This window comes from Lepisma saccharinum, chromosome 27, assembly GCF_977018435.1.
Source record: "Lepisma saccharinum chromosome 27, izLepSacc3.1, whole genome shotgun sequence".
Lineage (NCBI taxonomy): Eukaryota > Metazoa > Arthropoda > Insecta > Zygentoma > Lepismatidae > Lepisma > Lepisma saccharinum.
The window spans coordinates 37,904,088-37,916,903 of record NC_139255.1 but is presented as its reverse complement, the minus strand read 5'-3'; the positions used below and the strand labels follow the sequence as shown (position 1 = coordinate 37,916,903).

At 37.2% G+C, this 12,816-nt stretch overlaps 1 protein-coding gene across 6 annotated transcripts in view; it reads right to left on the bottom strand.

Annotated features, from left to right (window-relative positions):
* The window catches only part of dysc (whirlin protein dyschronic), an 817,084-nt gene that overhangs the window by 450,149 nt on the left and 354,119 nt on the right, over nucleotides 1–12,816 (bottom strand). For 5 of the 6 annotated variants that reach the window (XM_083113360.1, XM_083113363.1, XM_083113365.1 and 2 more), the window contains exon 4: nucleotides 6,491–6,508. The exons of the other annotated variant lie outside the window; for it this stretch is intronic. In XM_083113360.1, coding sequence (XP_082969486.1) covers nucleotides 6,491–6,508 — 18 coding nt within the window. The remainder of the gene's footprint in view (nucleotides 1–6,490; nucleotides 6,509–12,816) is intronic. 6 annotated transcript variants of the gene reach the window in all.

Below are 12,816 nucleotides of genomic sequence, written 5' to 3'. Positions count from 1 at the left end.
ATTTTATAATCTCGCAACCACCAATGGGGTTGCGGCAATAGTAAATTATAGCACAATTAATGTTTCTAAGCTTATAACACCATTAAGCCTTGTTTCCATGATATGAAAAACTCAATATGCTGACCAAGGCAGAAATTAATTTTATTATAAAACATAAACTAAACGTAACGTTTCAACCTTCTAGCAAGGTCTTCTTCAGACTCTGTACCAAGTACAAATGTAACAAAATACAAAAACAGGAAGAATGCAAACAAGAAAAAGGAAAACAGAGAAGAGGAAGGGATTATCTACGAAGTGAAATGTAAAGAATGTCGGAGTGTGTACAAAGGAGAAACGAAAAAGAGGCTGAAAGACAGGTTGAAACAACATAGGGATGATGTACGACTTAAGAGAGAGAGAAATGCGATATTTAAACACACGAGAGAAACAGGACATGACAGAGTGGGATGAGGCTAAGCAGATAGGAAGGGAGAAGAGAATACTAGTGAGAAAATGGAAGGAGGCCAAGGAAATAGAGAAGAAAGGTGAAGAAGACACAATGAACTGGAATGGGGGACTGAAGATAAGCAAAGAATGGAAGAAGGTGTTAGAAAGAATGGAAAGGACAAGAGAGAAAGAGGAGAGAAGAAGGAAGAAAAAAGAGGGTGGGATATAGAGTCCAACCACATTCTAGATGGAAGTAAATATGTCTAGCCTTTTAGGTGAAAGTACAGTTGACAAGGGGAATCCACCTGCTAGAATGTTCCAGAACAACTTTCTGATAGTCTGGAGGGGAGTAATGTTTGTGTATATATATCGTCCTCTTTTGTACCTTGTTACATTTGTACCTGGTGCAGAGTCTGAAGAAGACCTTGCTAGAAGGTTGAAACGTTACGTTTAGTTTATGTTTTATAATAAAATAAATTACTGCCTTGGTCAGCATATTGTGTTTTTCTAAGTTTAAATTTCTTAAAACATTTATAATGTTGTCATATTAACTCAACACTCTGTGAAGATTTGCTTTTGACGAAAATCCCGGCCTGCGCATGTCCGTTCTTTGCGATTAGCCAAAAGAGGCAGAAAACGACGTAAAAATAATCAGTCAATCAATCTTGACGAAAATTGGGACGTGCTTGGAGAGAAAATTAACCAGTTCTCTATCAAAACACAATGAACATATAACAAAGATTATCATTATTGATGCTCATGATTCATTCAGTTATAAATTTATTGTCAATTTTTTTACACTGTTTTATATTGTTTCTCCACAAGTGTGGTTTTTACAGGTGATATATTCAAATTATCTATAGTATTTGTCAAAATAAAGGTACCAGGCCAGGGCTAAGAACAATGCGAGGTATCAGAATTACAATTACAACTTTTAGGCCAAATTTGATTAGGCGGTCAATTGATATTTAACACAGTTCAAATATCGCATTTTTGTGGCCCTTTTTCAAGCAAATTTTTCCCACTGGAGGCGCGGTACTGTAGTCTCATAAATTACAAATATTATAACTACTTAGTGTAATTATATTCTTTGTATCATCATTCTGCAATATTAATCATAATTTTATCTATTTAAACTCAGATGTACTCATGAAAAATGTACGCAAATAATATACACCTTTAATATTAAAAATATATAATATCATTTACGAATATGACTCGTACTGGACACCAGAATGGTCTGGATAATCTTATACAATAATAAGATATAGTCTCGTAAATCTCTGTAAATTCTGATTATGAATGTTGGTCATACGCGTAGCTACAGGGTGTGCCTAGGCACACCCTAATGGGCTGCTTTATCAAAGATAATTAAAGACAGATATTTCAATAAGAGAGAAAATAAGCGGCAGTTTGTAAGAAGTTGAAAATGTCATTACTTGGTACAAACGTGTGCATTATCGCTGATGAAACGAGTGTCTATATAGTTTTTCGATTTTTTGATGTCATTGGAGAAAAAAGATATTTACTGCATTCTACTCTGTACTGTAGCGCCTTTCTTCTATACCTGTCAGAAGCTGCACATGTGAGACAGCTTTCTCCAAGCTTTCCCAAGTTAAAACTAAATTAAGAGCAACTCATAAGCAGGATAGATTGGAAGCCCTGCTCTTGCTATTTGTGGAACAGGAAAAAGCTTCGTCTATTGATGTAAATAAAGTTATTGATGAGTTCAAGAACATTGTACCTTTTGAGAGACGTCTCTTGTTATAGATGACGTGTATTTTGATGTATTTGTTTGTAACATTTATGAATATTTTGTTTGTGTGTAATTTCTAAGCAATTTGACTTGTGTCTACTACATATATTCAGAAATTTTCAACACTGTCATTTAGTGAATTTATATTCCTTTACAAACATCAGTGCAGTTAAAGAGCCAAGACATTGTGTTGCAAAATAGGCTATTAAAAAGGTACAAGACCTCATTTTTATCTTTGTGCACACCCAAATATAAAGTTCTAGCTACGCCTATGATGTTGGTCAACGGTCATCTGATCATCATGCATTCTGGTTCTCGCGATTATCCAAAAGCTAACAGAAAAGTGACGCGAAATGAGACAGTACAAAATCACCTTTCAAATGTAGCACCTTGATATGTGGGTCTAGCGTTTACTAATGACTGCCTATGTCTACATGCGTATGCATTAGCGTCGTTTGCACGTAAACATGGTGTATCCAAGGGTGGAGATGAACTACATTCACTAGATTCAATTTTCCTTAAAATAAATAGAATGCCACATTGATGAAATATCCGAAAAATACGTTACAACCCTGCTACTGGTTCTGCAGTGCTTGGAATATCCGTGCTATGGCCTGCAGAAGGTCAATAAACACTGTGTGCATCTGCGCGGTGACTATGTAGACAAGTCTTAAGGACCACAACTTGAAATAAAGTTTGTTTAATTTAGTTCAGGGTGATAATTAAAACGTTAGGAAGTCCTTAGACTTTGTCGAAAGCCAGCGTTCAACCTCTTGCATGACGTCATATGTGTTGTCGAGTCGCCGACCCCGCAGTGAATTTTGCACTTCAGAGAACAAGAAAAAGTCACTTGGGGCGAGGTCTGGAGAATAGGGCGGATGCTGCAATATTTCATACCCGCTTTGTCTTGCTTCCACAGCAGCAGCTTGAGATGAGAGAGCGGGTGTATTGACGGACCACAGAATACAGCGTGCTGGCACCTTGGACACGTGGAGTCCGTCGTGAATAATTTTACACACACACACACACACACACACACACACACACACACAATACCATAACTAACACCAGTTGCATGCAATTATGGGTAAAGTTAATCGTCGATCTTCACTGTAGCCGCATCGTCCGTGAGTGGTGGTCGTCCACTTCTTGGATCGTCTGTGAGCTGGGAGGCATGTTTAAAACAAAAGTATTTCAAACAACTTGTTTTAAACGCTTGAAACATATGGCTTTGTTTTTTTCACAAATATTTAAAACTGTTTTAAACATTTTTTTTCAGACTTGTTTAAAACACATTTCGATACTTGATGTTTGATAGTTTGTGGTTTCGTGTTTTGTAACTATGCCTTTTCATTCAGTGCGTGTTATTCTGTTTACTGTGTATAAAAATCTGTTCAGTGGCTGAAAATGTAGATTGAATTAACAAAGAAACATAACGTTATAGTTGGTCACGTTTAAAACACCTGGCTATGTTTTTTATGGGTGTTTAAAATACTTCTAAAATTCCTCACTTAACACACTGCAAAATGTGCACATTGTTGTTAATGTCAATATCTAGTTCCATTCAATATAAAATGTCGTACTTAAACAAAAAAAACAAAAAAAAAACAGAGTAGCTACCACGCGGACTCATGGGGCCTGGCAACTGTGAGTTAGTTGAAGCTTCTCGAACAACCTACTAACATAAATGTGTATTTTAAGAAGTTAATCAAGAGTTTACTCAGACTCTGGTTTACATTATAATAGGAACACAGTCCATCCTTGGATGATTAATAGATTCCTTATTAATCATTATTCCTAGAAAATAAGTCTTCTTGGCATGATGTTTTAAACGTTTTATTTATGTTTTTTCGGTTCTTCTTTAAAACATCGTTTAAAACATTTAAAACAAAAAATATGTTTTGTTTCTTTTTTTTAAAAAAAAAAACACAAATTTTGCCAACACCCTGCGTATGACGACACCATAATGCACAAAAGCACCAGTGATTACACTGGCGAAATTTCATTCGCACAGCTGAATAACTAATGATAATTAAAACTTTACAATGTCATTTCCTAATTCCACCAACATTCACAAAAACACAGTAATGAATCACACAACTATGCATACAATTTCACTGTATTAATAGGCACGTGCAATTTTATAAATCGGCAGCATCTACGTGTATATACCGGGTGGGCCATAAGTCAGATGTCACTAGCAATCGTTAGACTTTGTTTTGCCTAGCGTTGTGAAAGTCAGTTGTGAACTTGACTAGTGCGGTATTCACTAGTCAAGTTCACAACTGACATCCACTACGCTAGGCAAAACAAAGTCTAACGATTGCTTGTGACAACTGACTTATGGCCCACCCAGTATAAACCCTGGCATGGGAAGGTTCGTAGGGAATTTCAGAGATCTGTTTTAAAATTTTCTTTTTGCCATGTATATTTTTGTGTCATCCTTCTCGAGAAGTCCTCTTCCCTAAACCATAGCTTACTGCGCCAATGGCACATACAGGAATATCGACCATACAGAGAGGTTACGACCAGTTGTTTCAAAGGTTGTTGTTTGAAGTTCACTTTATGCACAACCCGGAACCCCCTGATTACAAAGCGACAGCGTTACCACTACGCCATCAGGGAGGCATGATAACCTAATCAACACTCGTGCACATGGCATTGCACGGAAACAACCGAACTTCAACGAACAAAACCGAAACTAACAGCTACAATAAATGTTCGGAAGATGTCTCTGTATTACGATATATTTCAAGAGGGATACCAAATTAGGACAATCAGTAACTAAGTAAGTGAATTCATTCTATTTATGTCTAGAAATAACAGTTATGTTAGAATTTGAATTGAATACTTGAATTGTTGTTTTAAGTCCACTTTATGCACAGTAAGGCTAATCAGGACTGGACCTACAGTTTAAAGTGGGATCCGAACCACTATGATCCTCCACAGGGTAACAGTTATGTTAGACATAGCTTAGAAAGCAAGTGTTATTTAGAATCATTAGAGGGTTGGATATCTTTAAACATCACGAAGTTGCTTGTTGGAGTAATAAATAATAACCTATTCATATGACCTCATTTAATGATTAGGTGGATGTAATGCATAAGATATGATATAATAGCTTCTTATGAACCAAATGTATGAAAAGATGATAGATAAACACTGTCTTAAACACGAACTGATGGAAACTGATTTCAAAACCACACACATATTGCCACTGAACAGACATAAGGACACATCTCATAGGTAGCTTTTAACCAGTACTTAAAGCAGAGTTGTTCAAGGTTCAGAGACCCATACTACATTCTAATGAGTTCTATTGGATTCCTCATCAGGACCGAAACCTTTTTACTCGAAGAATTTTAAATCGTTCACAAGTTGCATATTTTTTCATTTCAATACCGAACTTGGACCGGATTTAAATTGATCCAGAAAAAAGGTACCTGGACAGTATTTAAATTGATCCGGAAAAAAGGTCCCTGGACAGTATTTAAATTGTACCGGAAAAAGGTTCCTGGACCAAATTTAAATGGATCCGGGAAAAAGTTTCCTGGACCGAAATGAAATACTTTACAGATAAAAAGGACGGCCCAGAACCCATTTACGGTTGCTGTTTTACCCTTCCTGGACCGGAATGGAATTATTTAAAATTTCTGGACCTTCAACAACCCTGACTTAAAGTATAAAAAAACTATTTTGCATAAAGACCCATCAAAACTACATTACTTGAGCCATCATTTCATCTGACTAAAAATATATGTGTAGTAGAAATTTAAAATCTTGTCATGGGAGTGAGACCATTCCTTTTGTCTGCTTGCTGACAGTACGGAGTGAACAGTCAAGAAAATTTATGAAGAACAAGAAACGATTATATTTTGGCCAACAAATGATTTCCAAAATTACTTAACTAACGTCAATACATATTTAGACGATGAATAAAACAAAGTAATAATAAAATCAACACTAAAGTTAATAAATTAGTAAACTGATTACAACACATCGAAAGTAATGCTGTTAGATGAAAACATTAAAAATATCACACGAAAAGAAAAATGCTTGAAATTTATTGATGAAATATTAGTCGTTATGAATGCAAGGAAAACACATTTATAAAGAAAAGAATTAGTACGATAGTGCAAGAAAAAAATAGTAACAACAAAAGAAAATATGAATAATTATGTACTTGAACGAAAATAATACAACTATACACCTGACTATAAAAACACAAACAAGATAAAAGAAAAAGTAATGGTTGAAAAAAACAAAACACCATCCTTATTGATAACAAGATAAAAACTTGTTACTAACCTTAGAGTCATGTAAGAGCTGTGGGAGAAACGTATAGATGGATTATTTGATGATGATAGAGAAGAGAAAGCAAATATTTACACTAAAGAAGAACCTAAAACAATACAGTCAGAAGCTGATTATGTTAGAATGTTTGAAGAATGATAAAGAATTCGTACAGAAGACTATCTATACAGTGAGACCTTCAAGTATTTATGAAACAATGGACTAAACACCCATCAATTTTATACTTAAAATATGTCAAACAGGATGTATTACTGAAGATTGGTTACAATCAAATGCAAGAACTTGTGATAGGATCAAAACAAATATGTATCAATTACTTCTCTGAATTTTATGCTATCTTTCTGATAATATAATGTGTTTTATATTGAAATCATACCTGAATTGTCTTGTTATTGTTAAGAAATGATGTAAAATAATTTCAAAAACATTAAAAAATGAACTACAAAATTACCTTTCCACGCAAATTATTACAAAATACACCAAATAAACTTGAAAATTCGTTATTTAAGCAATTACAGTACCACACTTATTTATACTAAGCCTCAAGACCTCCACTTCAAGAATAGGATTAACATAAGCATTTTTCTCTCCTTATAACGACAGAAAATTGAACTGTTCCTTGGGCATATGTGTGCTACTTCTTTGATTTTGATGTAGTGTTGTGGTTACAGGATTATTTTTGTCCTCATTAAATGTTATATATGTGTACAGTTACTGGCAAAAGTGGTGTGAAATTATCATGCAAGTCACGAGGGAAGGATTACTTAAAATTTTGAATGGGTCTCCAAATCATTACAGATAGGTAACCACAACCACACAACCAATCAGCTAGAGCATACCATAAAGGTATATTCTTCCCCAGGAATAAGGCAAAGGGCATTGGATAAACACTGCGTCCCAAGGTACTTATGGTATTATGATTTCTCCCTTCAGCTTTCCGCTCTTCTGAAGTTACTCTCTACAGTGCACAATAAATACTAAATGAAACATGAGAGAGAAAACAGTCATATTGTCAACGACAGTGACATATATCGTTACACAAATACATTGTGTGTTTCAGGAAGCCTACCCCTAAGGATTGAATGGATTATTACAATTCGAAGCTCGCTCATATAGAACCGCAACCCACTTCTGCCAGTGACTGTATCTTTAGGTTAACTTATGTGTATCAAATAGCATGAAATTCACTTCACGACCATATTTCAGACAGGTAAACTTTACAGCAAGAATAACACGTACATCATGCTAAAATGTGCCTCCCATTAACATTATATACGGATGAAGGAAAATGGGGGAGGGGACTGTAACATACAATGCTACGACCAAACAACATGAAAGTTGGTAGCTCGAAAGAGCATACGTTATTGGATCACACACACACATATATATATATACAGCATATTTTCGTTCGAACACGGAAACCGGGGGATACATAAATTCTGGTCCCCAGACTCCATGACCTTTTCTTGGGACGGGCCTGGCGCCACTCTGCCTCGAAAGTTGCTTCGGTTACCAAGGCAACACGCCACTGGCGGCGCTCCCGTCGCCCCAATTACAAAGCGGTTCTTCCGCGTGAATTTATTTTTTACCCATTTCGGTGCCTTGTCCCGGATGGTGGAAACGCTCTCTCGCAAAAGATATGATCATCTAAAAAAGCAACATACACTATCGGCGTGAATGTGAATGTTCATCAGTGAATAGTTTCAGGGGCGTACTGATATAGGGCAAGGTGGCATTGGCCCCACGGGGGACCCAGTCATGACATTTTGGGCCTTCTCGTACCAGTACTGGAAAATCAAATAAGCTTATATTTACCTATCGATACGAATTTCAGTACAACAAGATGTATCTATCTAGGAAGTAAGCGCTATTGTAATTAAAAACGAATTCCACTCTATCAATAGGTCTGCACCGGATCAACAACATTACTCAATACACTTGGAGATCCCCACTGCTCATGGCCATATTCAACCATTATTGATTTAAAAAAAACTAAAACGAGGAAGAATTTCGGAATTTTGACAAATAAGTGAAACATATGCTAAACAAATTAACACTTACAGAATTGTGCTTGTGATATACAATGTCTTCGGCACCTTTCTAGACCTGTAGAATCACTTGGCTCGCATTCCTGTTGTTATGGACCTGTCTGCTATGATGTATTCTATTATCCTGAACGAATTGTATTCCTTATTAGTGAGGAAACCTGTAGCTGGGGGTGTAGGGAAGTTTAAGAAACTTGGTCAAAGTCCTTTAAGAACCTCTAAGCATAGTAGCATGAACGCTAAAAAATCACAAAGTTAAGGCGCGTGTAGGTGGCCTCTCGACATTGACACGTCCTTTCCCCTTGGACCAATATTTATAGTTGTTAATTTCATTTCTTATTCTACAAATGTTTATTGTTATTAATCTTAATCTCTGTTATTTATTTTATGATTCTTGTGGTACGTGATATTTTAAACCTATCACTGATAATGTCAGGATAGTGACTGACCTTTATGTTCATATCTTGTAAGAGCTGTTGCCAAGGGAATTACGAGGTGATGTAATCAGAGTTACACTCCGCCCGCATATACTAATTATATACCTTGAGTAGGTTGGGTTGTCTTAGTCTTCTCGGGCGTGATTTCATTTTTTTATATCTTGCGTCGCCTTTCTGCCATATTCGCTAATCGCGACGATGAGTGATATGATTAAACTGATTTTGATTTCAAATTTTGAGATTTTTCGTCACTTGTTGCCATTTTGCACCCTTCTATGTACACGGGGAAGATTCCCCTTATCTAAAACCCTTACCTTAATGATAAAAAAGGGGTGTAAAGAGCCCTTTGAGAAAGATTAAAAGTGTAGGTTGTCAAGGGACCTGCAGATGACAAATAGGAGAAGGAAGGGGAAAGTGGCCAGGGCGGGCAGGCAAAGTGGCCTTGTGAGTTTTCTTCGCTGTATAGTGCTTCCGCCACGCGAGAGCCGGGCGAAACAGTCGCCACGGATGCTGTCAGTGTTGTGTGTAACTTTGAAGCGGGAGGCTGCACTGTTCTAAATGTGGACTCATTTTATTGTTTTCTCGCAAGTCTGATTTAGCTAAGTGGTACAAATTGTTGATTATAGCTAAATAATAGTAAGTGTTATAATTATATGCTCTTGTGCTGTTTGATCAGCGTGAAATAACCTTTTAAATGATGTGTGTTTGAAAACGCTAAGTCATGTAAGTTAGTCGTTAGACCAGTTTTTGTAATGGCGTCATTCCGGGCAAAGTGGCCACGAAACAGGCGGACTCGAAAGGCAATGAAGGATGGATTAGATGTTTAAAATGTGGACCGGTTTTGACGAAGAAGATGATGAGTTTGAGTGCGAATTTTGCGGCCTACGCCTAATCCTTTATTGATAGACTATTGATTACGAATTACTATTTACTTTATCTTGTAAAGATTTCATACATAAGATAATACTTAAAAAACATAGGAGCAATTGAAGGTGACAGGAGTGTTCTCCGATTTATTTACTAGATAATGTACTAAGCAAATAAGTGTTCCGGATGAAGTGTCAGAGGTTCTGATGTCCCGGTCACTGTTTGAAATTTGGATATTACGTGTGTAAGGTGTAATATGTTGCTTTTCATAATGGCGATATTTCTCCGGAAAGAAGTGAAGAAGCCATGTTTTGTGGAATGCAGCCACTGAGTTGCGCTGTCTACAGTGTTGCCACACAGGAGAGGAACATGTTGAGTGTGGATTTTAAGTGTGGCAACACTGTATCCACCGTTGGATTGTAAACACTACAGACTTTGAAGGTAAGCTTAGTGTTATTTGAAGTATGTTTGCCAAACCTAACCTAACGTTACGTGAAATTTTCAAGTTACAGCCGAGACCGGGAAATTGTAATGTCAGATTCGTGTTCAGGAGGCCTCATGTAGAAATTATACAAAATTTCAAACAAATCGGGGAACACTCCCGTTATCTTCAATTAAGCCAAAACATAATACTTATTCTTAATGTGTATTACTTCAGCTTGTGTTGATTAAATACACACTCTGAATCAATGTGATTTGTTCAATTACCTATGCAGGTAAAATGGGAAGGGGCTGGCCACTTTACCCAACCTAGGCGGACAAAGTGGCCACTTCGTACTTTTTAAAAAAAGTAACGTGTACATTTTCAAACAACAAGAATTTAAAAATAGAAATTGGAAGTAAAGTTATTATACTTACTATTGGTCTATGTTTCTATAACTTTGCTGATTAAAAAGGTACGATAAGAATTCATAAAACCTTAGAGTGGCCACTTTACACTTCCTTCCCCTAAGTCACATAAAAAAGGTTAGGACGGATACCCACAAAGAAAACCCATGTCCAGACCGGGTTTCGAACCCGGGACCCATGGGGCGTCGTTGAGCGCTGTGCTAACCACTCCGCACGGCGATAGACCAGTATTCTCCGAAATTCCTCATTCTATATTGTGACGCCATGCATTGAAAGGTGGCTTGTGTTCCGTGTAAACGATTAGATAAGCGACATTGCTAGTGTTCAATATCATCGATATTCTTGCCAAGTAGAGACGTTGCAAGGTCAGGAGGGAATAACAGGTTGGGACACGAAAAGCCTTCGTGGTATATAATAAGATTAACTACAAACATCCGACAGGCTTAAACGCCTGACGAGTATGCAACCAGAAAACCTTCCGTGATGGACGGCTTGCGTGATCAGCAAGGATGAAAATCGTTTAAGGTAAACTGAAGGGGGAAATTGCGGAGGTAAAAATCGAATGTTCTAACCTGCCTCACTCCTAAAGCCGGTCTTACACGATCCATATAATGTTCATGAATCTTACTTGGCATTACGTATCCTTAATTCAGGATGGTACCTTCAATGTGTCTCCGACACTGATGTACAGTCTGTAACAAAATAACTGCACCACTTAATACAATGGAACGCAAACTGTTTTTTAGGTGATATGTAGACAATTATACCGCTCATAATTTACTTTAGATTAATCATGGGCCTTGTTTTATATGTCTGTTAATAATTAAAGCCTGGATATTGACCTTTTGTCGTGTGTACTTTTTCAGTAAAATAATCATTACATATTGATTTTGATTAATAAATTGCATTTCAACAACATTTTTTTTCTTTTTAGCTAGTTTTTTTTAGCTTTTGCTAGCAAAACGCAATGTATCTGCTCAAACTATGAACAGGGAATAACCCATTGAACATTAAGAGAAACGAAAATTATTACAACACAAATGGCACTCAGGATTTGGTATGCCACCCCGTACAGGCGGCGGCCATTTGCACACAGACGTCAGAGACACCTGTTGGCAGAGAGTGGAATGAAAGACAGTAGTGTAAAAATAACAAAAAAGAGTCAACATGCACCAAGGAACAATCCCAGGTGCAACTTGCCATTGGCCATTGTTTTGTACATTATTGCAATGGCAATTTAAACATATTTCAATATTCCCCTCATTTTTAGCAATGGTGCAGTTATTTTGTTACAGACTGTATTTTGTACTTGTATGACGCCTTGGTGATCCTACCCTCCAAACGTTGTTCAACTATTGAAGTCATTGGCGTAACGTGGGGCCTAATTTAGGAGGAGGGGGCAGAATCCAACTTGGGGGGTTAACTTTGGCGGGAGGGGCACAGTTGGAAATTTTACAGCGTTCAGGATTACTTGCTAAATAACTGTTATATACGAAATCATCACTATTACTCTATATTACTCTCAGGAGGTTAACAAAAGTACCCATAACTTGTAAATTTTAAACAACCTGAAAATATTGGGGGGCAAGTACACTTTTTCCCCCGTCAAGTTATGCCTATGATTGAAGATATTGATGAAAAGCCAAGATAAAGCTGTTACGTCCCACGTGGCAGTCGCAGTGAGGCTCTTGCAAGTGTTTGATTTTTTCTCTTTTGAATAGGCTATTAGTGCCTGTCACACAATAAGGGAATAAGCCCCTTGACTAAATCAAAACTGAGGACATGCCCCTAATAATAAAATGTCTGTTCAATAACTTCCTCACTAAATTTCTAAAACTTAAGACTCCCTAGCAACAATTAAAACTGTAATATCTAGATTAGAAGCTGATGCTGTGAAGGGGCACTCAGCACACATAAGGACAACACGATCCTATAATGGATTATACTGGACGTGGATGCAGGCGTCAAAGCCTTGTTGGCCTGCAAAACTGCTGATACAGGGGTGTACAACGTGGAAGTTGGGTTGTCTTTTGGGTGCCTTCTCAGGACACCCCTTGCACGCTCCCATAGCGGTGTTGTAGAAGGGGGGGAGGTGGACCAAGGTGCCATCCATGGAAAAGCT